General features: G+C 50.8%; 6 protein-coding genes across 6 annotated transcripts; 2 read left to right on the forward strand and 4 right to left on the reverse strand.

Moving 5' to 3' along the window:
• Positions 1-183: 183 nt before the first annotated feature.
• On the reverse strand, positions 184-891 carry HO173_009603 (uncharacterized protein; the record flags this gene model as incomplete). Its single annotated transcript, XM_037311493.1, has 2 exons — positions 184-810; positions 871-891. The coding sequence occupies 2 exons, from the start codon at positions 889-891 to the stop codon at positions 184-186; spliced, it is 648 nt and encodes a 215-aa protein (XP_037161649.1).
• Positions 892-1,026: 135 nt separating this feature from the next.
• On the forward strand, positions 1,027-1,347 carry HO173_009604 (uncharacterized protein; the record flags this gene model as incomplete). Its single annotated transcript, XM_037311494.1, has 1 exon — positions 1,027-1,347. The coding sequence occupies one exon, from the start codon at positions 1,027-1,029 to the stop codon at positions 1,345-1,347; it is 321 nt and encodes a 106-aa protein (XP_037161650.1).
• Positions 1,348-7,083: 5,736 nt separating this feature from the next.
• Positions 7,084-7,722, forward strand: HO173_009605 (uncharacterized protein; the record flags this gene model as incomplete). Its single annotated transcript, XM_037311495.1, has 2 exons — positions 7,084-7,193; positions 7,500-7,722. The coding sequence occupies 2 exons, from the start codon at positions 7,084-7,086 to the stop codon at positions 7,720-7,722; spliced, it is 333 nt and encodes a 110-aa protein (XP_037161651.1).
• Positions 7,723-10,124: 2,402 nt separating this feature from the next.
• HO173_009606 (uncharacterized protein) lies at positions 10,125-11,289 on the reverse strand (the record flags this gene model as incomplete). Its single annotated transcript, XM_037311496.1, has 2 exons — positions 10,125-11,155; positions 11,211-11,289. The coding sequence occupies 2 exons, from the start codon at positions 11,287-11,289 to the stop codon at positions 10,125-10,127; spliced, it is 1,110 nt and encodes a 369-aa protein (XP_037161652.1).
• Positions 11,290-14,622: 3,333 nt separating this feature from the next.
• Positions 14,623-14,826, reverse strand: HO173_009607 (uncharacterized protein; the record flags this gene model as incomplete). The annotated part of the gene is made up of 1 exon (XM_037311497.1): positions 14,623-14,826. One exon carries the CDS (start codon positions 14,824-14,826, stop codon positions 14,623-14,625), a length of 204 nt encoding a protein of 67 aa, XP_037161653.1.
• Positions 14,827-15,634: 808 nt separating this feature from the next.
• HO173_009608 (uncharacterized protein) lies at positions 15,635-15,920 on the reverse strand (the record flags this gene model as incomplete). The annotated part of the gene is made up of 2 exons (XM_037311498.1): positions 15,635-15,851; positions 15,916-15,920. 2 exons carry the CDS (start codon positions 15,918-15,920, stop codon positions 15,635-15,637), a joined length of 222 nt encoding a protein of 73 aa, XP_037161654.1.
• Positions 15,921-16,546: the final 626 nt, after the last annotated feature.

Here is a 16,546-nt window from a genome sequence, read left to right on the forward strand (position 1 = left end):
AACGACAGCGAGGAGTTGGCGGTGAATTTCATGATAGTGACACCCCCTTTGCATAGATTTAGAAGACGAATTTCCGAGAAATAAACATTTCCGTTTTCTCGGCCTAAATGCAGAAAGGTGTGCACATTCGACCCCAGCAACGGCTTCCCTCCCCCCTTCCCCCCAGCGGTGGCGAATCTGTAATCAGAAACCTTCCCCGTCCGGCACATTCTCTTCCGGAGAACCCAAATTTCGCCCAACATGAGGCGAAGAGTGCTCCAAAAACCTAGCACCGTTGCAAAAGTCGGGTGAAGTAGCATAATGACCGCGAATTTGAAGAAGCAGAGGCTGTGCATGAATACGACATGCAGGGTAGATGGTAGCCAAGGTGCCATTGTCCTGAGGCAATGCAACGCTTCCAAGGATCAGTTGAGCCAAACTAATAGGAATTGAAGCCGAATGGGTTTGGAAGTGAAATGATTCGCGGATGGATTTGGGTCCGTGTTGGCGTCCTGCTACGATGGCTGAGGGGGAGTCGGATGACATGAGGATGCTTTCGCTGATTGGGCCAGGCAGCTGGATGAGCTTGTCGTGGGGAAGACTTTTGTTAACGATCAAGCTCCACTCGACCAATGGTATGGGGGAAGGAGCCAGCAAAGGGGGGGCCCGCATGGCCGAAGGATTCTCGCTGGTGTTGGGCTCGGAGGGTTTCTGCATCTGTGGGATTTGGGAACCCATACGCCAGGATCTGTGGGAGTGCTCGTGACTCGGAAGGTGGGCTGGTCGCAAGGAGGAGGACTGCTCGGATTTTCCATATAAGTTCTTGTTCCTCTGTCACTTTCACATTCTCTCAGTCCCTCATCAAAGACCATTTGGAGTTCAAGGAGTCACTTCATCAGTGCCTTTGATCATTGCAATCTGTCGTTACACAAACACGAGTCACACCAACACAAGACACATCACCTACCTTGAAGCACCCAAGTCTCTACTCGCCTCTCGTAGGTACCTGCCGCTTCACATCACACGTGCAACCACAACGTAACCAACATGTCGTCGAGCCAGCAATCCTATCGCGTTTCCAAGCAGCCTTTGGCGACCAATGTCCGGGAAAATCCGAAACGTCATCTCAAGTTGGATCTAAAGACGCTCCAAGCCCTTGAGAGAAGTCAGAAATCGAGGTCGTCCACTGATTACTATGTCTCGAATCCAGAGAGCTACGAAAGGCTCGCTGCGACAGGAAGCTCTGGTCGTACGCCGCAACAGGCGGAGATGGAGGCGAAGCATTACCAGCGTGGTGTGAATGAAGCCGACAAGAAGCTCGGATCGAGAAATGGAGGAGGGAGAGAGGAGTCTAAACGGAAGGCTTAGAGTCCGAATGGAGGATCAGATGAGAGTAGCGAATTCATGAGCGCAACGACTTTCTTTTACTTGTTTTTGTCTTTGAACGCGAAAGGAAAGATGTCGAAATGAGGATCAGATTGAAAGCATGAAATGATGACTGGGACGGACTTATGGATGCACTGCTTATTGTTTGCGAGGGTGGAGATCAGGCGCGTTTATCTTTGCAAAAATCCGATCGTTTTCAATACAGACAGTCCTCTTGAGAATCAAAAGCTCGTATAGCTACAAAATCAAGAATGCATCACGCCCGGTACCCACAGCAATGATCAAGTTTTAGAACAGCGTGAAACGAAACGCTCCGTGCACGTAATCAAATCGTCGTTTCGCAAGCAACGACCACCCACTTATCATTATGAGGTCTCCAGCCTAATTGGCACGAGTATCAAAAAGACCCGACGTTACCGGGAACGGCCTCGCTCCCGTGAGCGTTAGCGATTTCCCAGCAACGATACTTAGGGCGTCGGGGCAAGGCAGCTCCCGCCATCGGCACCAGGATTGATCCCTGGTAATTGTCAATTTTCGACCCGGGAGCTCCCGTGGTGGAGTGGCATTTAGCACCGCCCTGGTCATGGCCCAACACCCGCACCAGTAGCGGCGACATCCTCAACTTTCCCCGCATAACTTCCCAGGTAGATGATCCACAGAACGAACATCGTGCAGCAAACTCAAGTCAACGGCGGATCGCTACGACCGCGATGCACGCTTCAAGAGGCCAGGACGGTTGGTTAGACCGGCGTCGTCGTCCGCCATTTCGGGTTCGCGAAAACCTTCATCCATGGACTTGCATCACCTGGTGATCAGTGTTATCGTCCGCGAGGAACCGTAGCAGATACGAGCAAGCAGAGACGCCAGCGCAATCCGGCCGAATTCTTAAAATAGACGCACATGCATGGACAAGACACGAGGAGGAGTCGCATGAGCGAATCGCTTGCCTGCGCAAATCTCGCTGCCGGGAGTCCTTACCGAGGCTAATCGGATTTTACGCCGCGGCAGGGCAGAAGAAAACTGGCTCCTACAACCTTTTTGCGAAAGCACCGTGACGTTGGAAACTCGTTAGCAGAAGGAATGATATCGCAATCCGTATACGCTTACCCCAGTCCAAAACTAGCGTCCTTCAGCTTTCAAACAAACATCATCCTTTTCCCCGCGTCGTGCTACGGCTACTGCTTCTGCCCATTACTCCGAGGTACGAGACATTAGCGTCTGTACCACGAACCATAAACGCAGTAAGGTCCTGCGCCGCCGCACCCTTTTGCCATTTTCGGGACTGGCATCTAAGCGAACCGAGAAGGAATGGTCAACAAATTCGCGATTCGTAGCAACGGTTTTCGCCAAGGATGACCGAACCGAGCAGCTGCTCCGGCATCGTGGGACTTTACTTTTTGGAGTACCGGTAGGGTCATCGCTCGCTGCCAGGCGCCAATCAAACGCCGCTGATATCGAAGCATCTAACACCCTCCATGCACGAACTTTGCTGCACGACATACCAATGCACGAACAAGGCTGCTACCGTGCAACGCTATCTCTTGATCTAATCAAAAGTCCAACACACTTCCAACACGACTGCAACTGGCACGGCTATCGTTCCATCCTCCATTCCTATGTCGATGCCCGTCCGCCCCCCGTACACCCCCATGGACGCACCACATCCATCATGCACTCATCATGCACCCAGTCGTGACGCTAAAGCCGAAGCGAGCATCAATGGCGGCCCCTGAGATCCCACACATCATCTGCCGCAGATTGCGGCCGGCACGGGATGGCAGAAAGGGTAAGCTTGCAGGACAGATTAGCTTTTAAGGCAAAAGACCTGCACGGAAACTGTCTGATGATTGGTGGAGGTTACCTCGTTTTGCTAGTAAGGACAGTTTATTGGATTCTGCGCCAACGGTCATGCATCGGGCAACACGGCTCAGGATTGAAGGACACGGGTCCCTCAGAAACGAGACACACGGATCTCTCAGGATCGAAGGAATACGGATTCCCCAAAGCTGAGGAACACGGATTCAGCATGGTTTCTGTGACACCCCCATGGAAACTGCGAGGTGGGCCAAGACGTGATTGGAGCTGTAGGATGTTAGAGGGGAGACGTCATGGAGCATGCACCAGCATTGTTTATTTGTGTCAGCCTTTGTGGTATATCTCAAACCCGCCCCAACTGATTCGACCTCTGAAGATGACTCCAGTGTTCTCACTGCCATCAACGAAGCGATCAACGTTGGCCTGAGTCGAATCCCGAATACAACTACTGACTCTCAGTACCTCGTCGCTGCCATCTGTTGCCTCCGCGTTGACAGTCCACCACAGGACTATTACTAGGCCATTAGCCTCGTACAGCTCATCACAGCCACTTAAAAAAAAAACTCGCAATGCCGTTCGTCATCGCAACATTTCTTTCTACCGAAATAGACTGACGAATGATATTTGGCCAGGAATAGCACAGAGCATCCTCAACAACCCTCCTATACCGCTGCACGCTCCGCAAAGCCCGAGAAACCCCAGCTGCAGTCCTGGCTCAATAAGACAGAGACGCATGAGCAACTGATGGTTGGACAAAAGACATCTCGATCCTTCGTGACGACGATGCGATTCCTCGAGGAGATGGAGACGAAGATCGACAGGGAGTTCAGATGAGAGAACATCCAGGAAACCGCGGCAATGAGAAAGAGGAAATACGGCGCTGGATGCGGAACGGAGATGGCGGGATAGAAAAGGGGAAGGGAACGCGGAGTGGGTGTCAACTGTGGTTTAAATAATAAAACGGAGTCAAGGAACGCTTTTGGGAAGAATTCTTACCCAGCTGTGGTAAATAATGGATAGCGCATGGCCCATGGATGGCTTAATATTGATATGACGCCAGCGGTGACAACAACTTTAGACACACAGTTCCAAATTGATGTCAGACCATGTGTGCAGATCACCTCATACACAGCATCTGATGGACTCGGCCACAGCACAGCAAGATTTGGCCTGACTCCAGCTGAGGAGGTATGAAAGCTGATGCTGCGAGAAGACCGAATCGACCGCGCGTGGCAAGGAGTCCATATCAGAGGGTGTTAATCCAGCCCGAAGTAAATCACACCCATCCCCGGGACTATCCGGATAGCGCACCCCGAGGGCGCGGCAGACGCGTCGTCGGTAAAAAAAACCAAAAATCCAGCCCTACAGCGCCAGCCAGCGGAAAAGCTTGGCGGGAGTCGGCGTTTAGATTTCCCGTTCCCGGTGACGGAGAATTCGGGCAACTGATTGCGCACGATGATGACAGTCTGAGAGCTGTAAGTAAGGTACATCCTTTTTGGGAAAGGCCCAGTTAGCGACGAGTGGGGGTTGCCTGATTCTGCAGAGCCTTTTCAGAATGGCCGATTTTGGGCATACCAACCAATCGGCCACCTCGATTGATTATTCGCACGCTCATTTGATCGTTCTTGCGAGACTGTTCGCGTCGGAAAAGCCTCCACTCCAGACTTCCGAATCTGGACTCGGTCTGATACGAATCAAAGACTTGATTGGCTCTTTGAAAGATCATGCATGCTGCATGCAAGTGCCGTCTCGCTTGATAACCCCACGAAAACTACACGCACAAATGGGTTCTGAAAGGATGATTGGCTGGATCATAAGGCCCAGAAGCGACTAGACAGCGGCTCACAATGCAGCTCAGCCCTAGGAAGAGTCCCTCTATGTAAGATAGAAGATCTGGAGTTTCGATACATGAAAGCGCTGAAAACAGAAGGCGTGGGCGGGTGGTAAAAGGTTCGAAACCTCGTCTTGTAACGAGAGGAACAAGAATAGGGAGCAAGAAACAGGAGGAATACCACCTATCTCAAGCTCTTCCAACATGGCAATCTGGGCTATATTGCCATATGTATGCTGTGCCTCCTCTCACTAGCCATCAGTCATGCTGTGGCGAACAAAGACACTAGTCCTGTATAAACCTATTTCGCGGAGCATGCGTGTCATGGAAGCCGGATAAGAGGCAGCACGATGGCTTCCGATAGCTCTCGCGACCCCATTCCTAATCGGGAGATACCCGGAAAAGGAGCAACGATGACCTGAATTGGCAAAACGCATCAACTGGGAACTGCTGTTATCTGCTGAAGAGAAGGCATTTCAGTGATGCACAAGAGACGCTGTTGCGAATCTAGCTTCCTCTTTTACTGACAGTAGCTTGTGTAGAGCCCTCTCCACATGCCTCAATGAGGGCGTCGATAAGCTACGGCACGAGCCCGACATGACGTATCAACCTACAGTGTGCGGGTGGTCAGCCTGTGCATGCTTGAATAATTGATATGTCCGCCCTAGCCACGATAATGATCTAGCGAAATATCGATCGGACCAGGTGATCAGGCCTTTTCGAAGATGCGGGCCCATAGGAGGAGTTGGCGCATCGCAAGATTAGTGGATGATCGAAGTGTCCAATCAAACCTGCAGCGAATAGAACTTTTCTAGGTAAAAAGGGTGTATGATGAGACGGTGAAGATCGTGAACCAATAATCCAATTAACAAATTTCACCTATTCTCCCAGGAATCTTCACCAATCACACTAGCCGAAGTTCCAAATCTAGCGACATCAGTCTCTTTGAAATCGGCTGCAAGGGCCCACCGTATGTCACGCAAGATGCGAAGTCTGTCTCCATGAGGCGTGTTCATTGGCCAGAGGGGGTCAGGTCATTTGCGCTGAACATGTGAGATGCGTCATGCTGCATCCATGCGGCCTAGCATCGGCTATTGTAAATGTGGTGTGTTGTGAAGTCATGAAAGGTTGATAAAGTGCTATCTCGGGCCGCTTCCGGCGCGGATGTCCTCTCTACTAGAAGGATGTTTTGTACTGGGCTACAGATCGGGCTATGGACATGTGGAGGAGCATACTGCCTTGGCCGGAGACATGTCCCAGGAAATCAGCTGGTGCAACAAGCAATGCAGCTGTTGCAGTAGTGCCACACGGCATGATGCAAGTCTGACCAGTCTGACGCGGCCAGAAGAGGGACCTGCATATGGTATCGTGTGGTGGTCCCTTTCTGCCCTTGTGCTTTGGTGGGGCACATCCAGATCGCCGGGACGGAAAGAAGGTTCTGGAGGCCGAAAGGCTGTCCGATGTGCGCGGAATGCAGTTGCTTGCACACAATCACATTCAGTACTAGAATGCAGGAGGGGCCGCATAACACTGTCAGGTAAGGTCAGTGTTCGATTACTGCGATTTCCGTTTGATTATACTACTTCTCAATATAAAATACCATGCCAACAAGGTTCGATACACTTTCGAACGATTCCTGGTAAAGGTAGTTGCTTGTTCGGTTTTCAGACTCGAGTATTATTATGGACACATCGATTGCGCTATCCATCACTGAATCATTGTCTGCGACACCTCTGAATCATTTGGTTTTCAACTCCTCAATACCTAGAAAGATTAACGTCGTGTTCTATTCCAACCATCTATGTCTAGTAAGTTGAATCATTTTTGTGTTGAGTGGACTTAAGCACAGCCTTGAAGATCGGGCTCACTCCGGGATGTTCGGGGGCGCCTCCGCTAGGTCAGTCTTGGCGGGCATTGCGGCCTCTCATATCCTCTGAACTTTTTGATAGCGCGTAGACCGTATGGAAATTTCTTGGCGTTTACGGTCCAAAGGGATGCAAGCCGTAAGCCACCGTAACATATCTTGTAATTTCCGGTACAATTGGAAAGCAGCTTCGACATAATAGTACAGGATGACTATAATCATAGATATCGTAGTCAGCGTCAAATTCATGGTTGGTGGTTGGTCGCTGCTCAAATTCTTGGCTGTACTCTCGGCTGTAATGCGTCGTCGTAGCGGCTGGTGCGAATCCCATTCCTGGGAAATTGCGAACCTACTCAAACGCTCACACTATCATCATTGTCCCACCACTGCTTCCACTGCGAACGAAAATACAATTGAATTCTGAGACAACCCATTTACCGCAAGCTTCAGCAATCCTTTCAGTGCCGCTCGTTACCTTCTCTGAGCGCTCGAAGAGCCCCGTTGAGCCCGTCAGCCCCGCAACTTATCGCAAGGCCGTCTTGCAAAACGAGACGAACATGCCGTTTGTCCCCACAAAATCCCATCTAGTCCTACATCTTGACTGACTGCTCATGTTCTTCATAGGGAAAGCAACGAACCTCCTCGGCAGACGACCAAAGCCTCTCCGGCCAATACGGAGCCTAAGGGGTCCCAGCTAGATGAGTGGTATAAGACGCAAGAGACACACGAGCAGCTGGTAGTAGGAGAAAAGACGTCGCGAACTTTTGCCAAGACTCTGGGCTTTCTGGAAGAGATCGAGGAGAAGGTGGATGGTGATGACAGAGGAGAAGAGAACACAAGAGGCTGAACAAGAAGGAGAAAGTGTGAGAGGGACAGATGTGTAACGAGCAATGAGCATAAGTCTTGAAGGGATGTCGAATGGAAGGCTTGGCGCTCAGCGCTAGTCTTTTTATCGTGTGAGAAGGGCACTGTCGTCATCAACTCGGATATCAGTGCAGGATGACACATTTTAAAGTGATGGTGTTTTGCGATAGGCAGTGGCGAGTCGGTGGCCCGTATGACAGTGGTGGTGGTACTCCTCCAAAGTTGAGCTGCCACTACGCCCAACTCGCACCGCGATTGTCTTTTTTCCTCTGCCCTCTTCATCCAGACATCTTTGAGATGGGTGTTCCGGAGCTTGCTCGTCTCTGACAAATGACCTCGCTCTCCTTTCGTTGCTGCTCCTATTCGGTTTTGACAATGTTGAAACGCAGCGTCTGAGCTCTCTCCTACGTCACAGCATCCCCATCTTAGCTGCGCAATGTCAATATCAAGACCACAAGTTGTCTTGTTGAAAGATTGGGATGTGATATCAGTGTTACCGAAGTGCCGCAACATCAATTTAGTTCGCGAAGACCGGTGTTATTGTCGCGAGGTTGACTTTGTTGTCGTTTGGATGGCGGAGGAAGCTTAAAGTTGTTCCGAAGCGACAGCAATTTTTTTACGAAAATCCAATGAACGCTTACTCAGGCCGAAAGTTTTTAATATTGGGACACTTAGCCTACTCTAAGTAAGGTCGCTCAAGACCACCACTTTCACAGTTTGACAACGATGGGACGTTGAAGGGACTAATTTCGGCTTATAGGAGCTATTAAGAAGATACCAGGAGAAGAGTTTCTGTACCAGAAATATTATTATAGAGGGTTTGTTCGAGAAGTTATTTAGAATGAGAGAAGGGCGCGCTTCTCCCGAAGTCTAGGCTAAGTGTCCCAATTAAAACGTCGTCGCCTGAGTCCTCCCATACCGTCACCACCGTGCTCGCAGCCTCGCGCAATCGCACAATCGGCTAATCTACGGCAAATCCCAGCAAGTTCAAGACAGCGTATATTTCACTGTGTTCAGTCAAACGCATCAATAGACAGACAGACAGATCCTAATCATCCCGTGCACGACAATTCAGCACCTCTGTCTTCTATGACACTGCTAGAATAGTCATTGCGCAAATCATTGCAATCTCCTTCCAGACAATGCACTCTGAAAACAGGCCCCTAGGAGTCCATCAATGACAATCCCTGTAGCCTTTCCTGTTGTGGGCGGACATTCGATGATATCAATGAAAGTGCCAAACACCCAATTCTTCCGGCTTCAACTCGGTCATAACATCCGTTAAAGTTGTATGATTCTTACACTTCTTCTTTTTTTTAAATACCTTCAGGCCGAGAGCCCCCATCTATTTCCTTTCTCGCCCATCCCAAACCCATCACCCAAGCGCCCTTCCAAATCACCTCCTCCACCACCTCTCATCCGCACTACCCCACTCCCGCTCCCGTTACCACTCTGATCTAAAGTACGCCCGGAAAGTTATTCCCTGGACCGCCAGCTGCTCAAATGTCTCCGGCTGTCGATACCACTGCTCCACTGCAGAGTGCCTCCCCAAGGTCACTTCGTGAAAGTACATCGGCCACTAGGCGATAGGGCTATTGCTGGTTGGGATCGTAGAGGTATCTAGAGAAGATAGTGATAATAAGCAGGGGTAAGTGTTGGGAAAGAGGGGAGGTGGGAAAGACATGCGGCATTTCGGGTAATTCTTGCATTGGTGTTGTGCTCAGACGACAGAGGGATGGATTGAGGGTGGAGGATATAAGATACCTGGCAAAAATTGGTAGAGGATGCTGATGAACGATGTTCACGGGTCTTTGTAGACGTTGAAGTAGAAGAATAGTCGAATAAGACTGCAAACATTGTTGTTTTTTATGTCGCAGTCCTCCCTGAGACGTTCCTCTCAACAGTCCTCACGACGGGTCCAGGGCAATTCCCCTAAAGAGGTATTCAGAGCCAGTCCTTCAGTGGGTCATGGGGAAGTCCTCCTGACAGAGATCTTCAAGGCAAGCCTATGATCCCTAGAGTCAGCGTGCTGTATAGATGGCAGAAACGATGAAGTATTTTGCACAGCGAAGTGAAAGGATTCATTGTATGATTTGTGATCAGAGTCTATCAACATCACTTGCTAGAGATTGTCGACTGTTGGGTGTCATGCTATGTGAAAACAAGTGCTGGAACGCTGCTGATGCTCTGACCGCGCCGAGGCCGCCACCGTAAGATCTCTCATGTGCAACACCGAACCAAGTCCCAAAGGACAGGTTGCAATGAGAATGATAAAAAAATCCGTAAGTCCTAATCTTCTTTCCGCGTGACAGACGAGGCACTCGGCGGGTTCGTGTGACAAGTCGCTCGCGACATGGTTTTTGAAGCCGCGGTTCTGGAGCCCGTTTACTTCGTCCGTACCTTGAGCGATGCGGCCAGCGGCTGACCTGAGTGTTGACGTAAGATATGCCTTATCAAATTGTCTGGACGACCTGATTGGATGACCAAGTGGCATTCTGGACATGTGGGTTTTGTTTTGTTACCATGGCGATTACGCTTGTGTCGTCGTAGCGAGTCCTTTTTCGAGCCCCCGTGGAATTTTGCTCCACACCCTCTAAACGTGCACGTTGCGACGCCAGCAGTTGATGTATCAGCAGAGACTGATGGGGAAGGAGCTGGGGCGGGAGGGTTGATGGTAAAAGTAGGTGGCAAGGTCGTGGTTGGAAGGGGTGGATTGTCCAACAGGATTCTAGGTGCCATGTTTGGTGAAGATTTTAGGTCGCTGCCGGGCGGGAGGAAAGAGTACTCGACTCCTGGGGTTCGTTGAACCGAGGTATCTGCAAGGTACATTGTACCATTGATCACGATCATGACTCCTGATTGGCCACTGGATGGAAGTCGAAAAATTTGTGGTACTGGACCTCCAGTTGTTGACAGCGGTGAAAATGAAGAAGCTGCCATTCCTGTTCCTCCATCAGCGCCAGACGCCGCGTTCAAAAACAGAGCACATTCGTCAGACTGAGACTCGGTACCGAAAGGTGTTGCGGCGTCGGCATTGGCGAAGACTTCTTGTAGGTTTTGTGGTAGTAGGCGTGTTACCGTGGAGTTAATGCCACTTCCACGGCGCATGCCCATCGTTGGCTCCTCTTGAGCCCAGATACCGGTTCGTGGATCATTGTAGCTTTGCATAGATGCAGCATTGTCATCAGGCGTTGGCCGCAAATCGTAATCTTCTACACAAGGTGTTGAAGTATCGATCCCCCCTGCGCTCTCGGAGTACTGGCTGTAAGTGGTAGCGGAGGACTTGTGGGGAGTCCAGATGGGAGGCTGTAGATTGGTAGAGCTTCCTTCAGACCAATGACCTGGTTGCCTCCAAGATGAGGAGGACTCGGCGGCGTTGGAAGTCTGGGAAGCAGTATGAATGGTCTGCGCTCGATCTGTGCTCTTGTCAGAAAGCTTGAATTTGGAGAAAAAGAGTGGGTGGACACTCACAAATGCGATTATTGGTAAATCCAGGGCTCAACGTAGAACTGATCGTCTCAGGTACACATTGTGACGAATTAGCATCCATGCCGATGGTGTTGGTTCTTCCAGAGGTGCTATCAGAGATGTCGCTGTTGGACAAGCCTTCATTGCCACTGAGGTTGAGACTTTCCAATGATTCACCGAAGTCTTCTGTCTCCCAGTGTCCGTTGAAATTAGGTCCGTGATTGGGGAAAGTTCACGAGGATAGGCCTCTGGACCTGGAGGCAACAGGGGAGCATTGTGTACTGGAGATAAATGGGTGCTGCGTTCGTTGAACGTCATGGCTAAGGGTTCGTCGTCATCATAGAGCAAGCTATGGTTCAAAATTCAGTGTCGCTCTCGAGTTGTGAGATTTGGCTAAGTACTCAGACTGTAGATCAGCCAAATGATTTTTTTCCAACTAGGACTCATTGTGACAGATAGCAATGAACTGTAATGCAACATGTTGTTAAAGGATGGACCTAGACGGACAGTTGTACTGTATTGAGGTACTGGGAAGACTTAAAAGCGGTTTCGAGCAGGCTTGCAAGCACCGAGTAGCTGTGGGAGATGAGCGGAAGTAGACTAGGAGTGGCAGCTGTCGGCTTGCTCAATTGACTGACAAGTGAAAGCGACAATCCCTTTGGCGAATCCGTGTCTTGGTGTGTGACTGAACAGAATTCAGGTTCAAGATGGAATGCCTGGAGTCGTTCCGTTGTGACGCTAGGTGCTGGTTGGCTGCCTTGTTTTACGGTGGGCAAAGGTTGGAACGACGGTATTCTATCCTAGCAGGGAGGACTGAATGTCGACGAAGTGATTGGCTGAAGCTCACTAGCCTCTGCTACTCTCAAGTGAGACAGTTAAGAGCAGTGATAGTATGGGCAGTCTCGTAGTCCGATGGCAATGGGATTCTGGAATCGCAAAAGATTAGACAAAAGTCTTGTAAGCCTCGGTCGTTACATTCGTTCACGGTAGAGGGCTAATGTGAGGGAGCCCACGAGACCTGCTTCACAGAGGGTATGTCTGCTACAGGATCGGTCAGTCCGATTCGAGCGTAGACATGAAAAGAGAGTGTAGAAGTATGGACGTACAGATCTGCCTCCATGCAACTGGCGCACGTCAGGGCGATGCAGGTCCTTGCCCCAGCGTGGAGCATCAGTCCAGTGGCCTCAGGGTTAGGCCTCTTCCTCATGTCAGGTTCATGCTAGGCGCATTTCAGGGTTGAACAATATCGTGGTGCCCAAGGGTCCTCGGCATCGGTCCCGAGCGAAGCGAGGCTACCAATCGAAAGGCGATACGATTGACAAGAAGGTCATGTGAACGAGCGGATGACAGGCCCGACAGCCGACGAGCGCAAGCATATGGACCAAGGAACGTATTGAGGCAGACGGTGAAGCCAAGGAGAACCGTTGCAAAGAATTCCATACTAGCAGTGGCGCCGGAAATTGAAAAGCCATTATTTGAGTCAAAATCGTAGGATCTTACCAAATCGCGTGGAGAAGGTTCGGCAATGTGGGCAGATGTCCATCGAAGGACAGAAAGCGTCTTTGGGGACTGAAGAGTTCTAGTATCACAGTCTGATTGATGCTACCATCAAAATGCACAGATGATGAAGAGAGAAATATCTTCCAGGAAATTGAGGGGCCATCACCCCTATTGTAACCCCAGCATCGGAGCAGTTTGAGGCAGCTGCCCACCTTCCTGCAGCCAAAAGCGCTTTCAACAAGGCTAGGTGCCGCACAGATAATCAATTGGCTACCCAGAACTTCAGCCTGCCTTCATGCACTCATCGCTTCCCATCTTGGTGATGGAGTGATGAGGGGTTGCAGTCGTCGCCCCTCACGATTGCGACAAACGTGTTTCCGCATTAGCGCTGCAGCGAACCGCCCATACTCGTCTTCCTGCTCTGCGGGGCTTACAAAGAGGCGGGGAGCTGCCCGCGGCTGCTTCAAGAACATTCTGCGCCCCAAACAATAGGTAGAGCGTTCTTCAAGAGCCCTGATTTTCAATGCCAATGTTGGTTCAAGAAGCAACTTTTTTTGTGCCGGTACCGAGAATGACAATCCGCACAACCAGCTGCTCCAACGTCTCAGCTTCATGATACGCCACTGCAGCCACGATCCTTACCCTCAACACCTTTCCATCGCAAGATCAACCTCCTTTCGGAGAACAAGACGACCTCAACATCGATCTGATCTCTTTTTCCTCATAACGTTGCCTTACCGCCTGAGATAACGGCTGGAGCGACTTCGGCACCACCCTTTACCGCCTGACTTTTCAAAAAAGGAAAGACTTGATCCAAGAAATACTACACGTGAAGACGCACTGAAGGCTGCTTCAGGGGAGACACAACGTGCGGCGGAAAAACAAAGAGCAAGGGTGATCTACGTACATCTGTCGGTACGAATCGACAGCAGTTGTCCATCGGAAATGACTGCCGCTCTACAGGTTGATTCCCTGATGGTAGCGAGCCTCTGAGCCTGCTTGAAGTGATGGGACGCGTGCAAATGCTGTATACCAGACCCGGCCAGATGGTCCCGGCAAGAGTGCTCACCGAATCATACCTATATCGCATGGGGCGTCATTTGTGGGAGGTGAAAAGGGTAGGGCTACGCTAAGACCGCGCCAACGCCCGGCTTCTCAGGTTGCAACCAATTTTTTTGTGTCTGCGTCACCAATCATATCCTATATCCCAAGGAGCACCATTCAATATACTCGTTGGGCTTGTCGGCGTCATTTGTGGAGAGGTGAAAAGCCTTGACCGCCAACCCATAGGGCTACGCTAAGACCGCGCCAACGACGCCGGCGTCTCTCCTTGATACTTAGGCTTGCAACTCCCTTCGATTTGTTCTTCGCGGAGACTAGCCTAGTCTCTATATCTCAAGGCTCTTGAAGTGCAAAAGGCACGTCAACAAGATCAAGACTCCCTACGATCAGCCTTTGACCACTACTGTGAGCGCGAAAGAAATGAGAAGTAATTTACTATCTTGCATACTCGAAGTGGCGTACATTTTGACATCCGACTGCTCAGATTCGGCATTCTTCGCATGTGTCATACGGCATCGTCACAAATCCAATGCCCTAAAATGCAGAGCGAAACCGTTAGGTCGGTCCCATACTCATAGGGCCTCGCTGGCCTCATCGTTCCCCATCCAAGCGCCACCTGCTCGTGTGTCTCCGCCGTGTTCCCACACTACCAACAAGTCAATGGATGATCTTTTACGACCGATTTCCAGAGCAGAGCGCGATATAATAAAACGCCGTCTGGGTCTCTCAGCCGCTGTTGAAATGTTCTTGCGCCTTTTCCCTCCTATTGTCAGCAACTCAGTTTATCGGTGACCGGAGAATGCTACATCCAGATACAGCAGGGGTTCTTGTGTGGAGTGACAATGACTAAAAACTACAAGTTCTTCTGTGCTTCTTTGCTACCCTCACAAGAAGTCTTGTCGTATCGGTCCATCCACATCTCGACCTTGGCCCGAGCTTCCATGCCGTCAACCAATCCTGCGATTGCACGGGGTCCCACATAATCCACGGTAGCACCAAGCGTCCCAAGCTCCTTAGAATTCATCATCCCGGGTAGCGCAGAAACACGACCCTTCATCGCGGCAGGTCCCTGCATTAGGCGCGAAACCCTTCGTCAAGCCTTTCATGCAGCCTTGAGCTTTTCGAACCCACGTCATTCCGCCCACTAGTGAAGTCCTTTCGAGGACCCCAGACCCCTTGTCATGCCCCGAATAGCGCAACCGGGCCTCCCAAATTTGCCGAACTCCGAAAGCCGGCCAACCATATCACGAGGCTGGAGGCAGACAGACCAAAAGACACGGAATTCAGAGCCTCGACAAAGAAATCGGCAGCATGGAGCTGATACCCTAGAGGTTTCAAGGATGGTAGCCAGAAGGATTCAGCGTGCTTATCCAACCCTCCCACTTTATATTTAAGCCTGCAGGACATCCACGCGACAGCCACGTGCACCGTTTGCCACCCCCTCTTCCGCCCTTTCCCCCGTGAATGGTCCGTGCAAGAGGCCAAGGTTGATTTTGGCTTCTGTGGACCGTGACGTGGAACCCGGTTTTCGCTAGGAGCGAGGGGCGAGTGACGCGCAGTTCTCTGTATCTGTTTCTGATTGGGTGGCATGGATTGATGATCCTTATTGGCAAGCCAGGCCGGCACCAAACAACAGATGCAGAGCCCATAGCAATCAACGGAGTCTCGAACGACGCATTGAAGTTAACATCATCAAACTGAGCGGGCAGATTCCAAGTCAGATCAAGCAAACGTGCATTGACAGGGTAATCCTCTATCTGCGCAAACCGCCTCCCAGCCGTGAGGCTTTATCGTCTATCTCCCAATCATCATTCATCCCAACCCTTGCAATCCCTCCCACGACGCCCCCATGCCCATACCCACCATCACCTCCTCCTCCTCTCCTCCGCCCTGCGCCACTCCATCTCCCGCTCCCGTTCCCACGTGCGATCCGACCTTGCCGAGCTCCCATTCACCGCCAACTGCTCATGCGTCTGCGGTGTCCTGTACCAATCATCTAGCGCTGAATGCTTTTGCCCTCCATAGCGCGCGAGGGTATCGGCGGATAGCTTGGGTAGCTTCTCGGGTTCTTTGCCCAGCCACCTGTTTTGGGGTAATGTACGTTAGCTGAATCCATGAAAGAGGAAACGGGATAAGAGAGACGAACGGCATGATTGCTTTGTTCTTTTATCAAATTGGTGCGGTGGCGGTGTGTGGCAGAGTAGACCCTGGCAAAGGGAGATGTGATGTGCTGGTGGTGTCGCTAGTCCTTGGGGCAAGAGATAGGTCCGTTGGTAGTGATAGCTGAGGACCGAATCAGAGCGAAAATGTTGAGGTGGACTACTCTAGATCGAATGATGGTCCGTAGTGATGAACGGACTTCCTCGGCTGGCAGTCCAGCAGCTTTATAGCCACTGCTCCAGTCCTCCGAGTCCTCCGAGTCCTGTCAGTCCTCCCAGTCCTCTGCCTGAGTCAACGAGTCCAGTCATCCTGGTAATCGGCCGGTTTTGTGAGGATTGAAAGGAGCAACTTGCGAGGTGATTATACTACTATCGTCATGTTAGAAGAGGGGGAGTGCGCAGAGCTATCGGTCGGTAATTGCTTGCACCATGATGATAGAACTAATGCGTACATTGCTGATGTGTAACGATGTAGCATCGAACATCTATTACAATATAGCAGTCAGGGGTATCACCGCTCAAATCTCAAAGACATGAATCATGCCCCAATCAATCCGTAGACATCATACCATATAAAACAGACAGGGTGTAGTGTGGTCTCTTCTGCATATTCCAATA

This window comes from Letharia columbiana (genome assembly GCF_014066305.1).
Source record: "Letharia columbiana isolate WasteWater2 chromosome Unknown Sc0000041_s0, whole genome shotgun sequence".
In the NCBI taxonomy this organism is placed as follows: Eukaryota; Fungi; Ascomycota; class Lecanoromycetes; order Lecanorales; family Parmeliaceae; genus Letharia; species Letharia columbiana.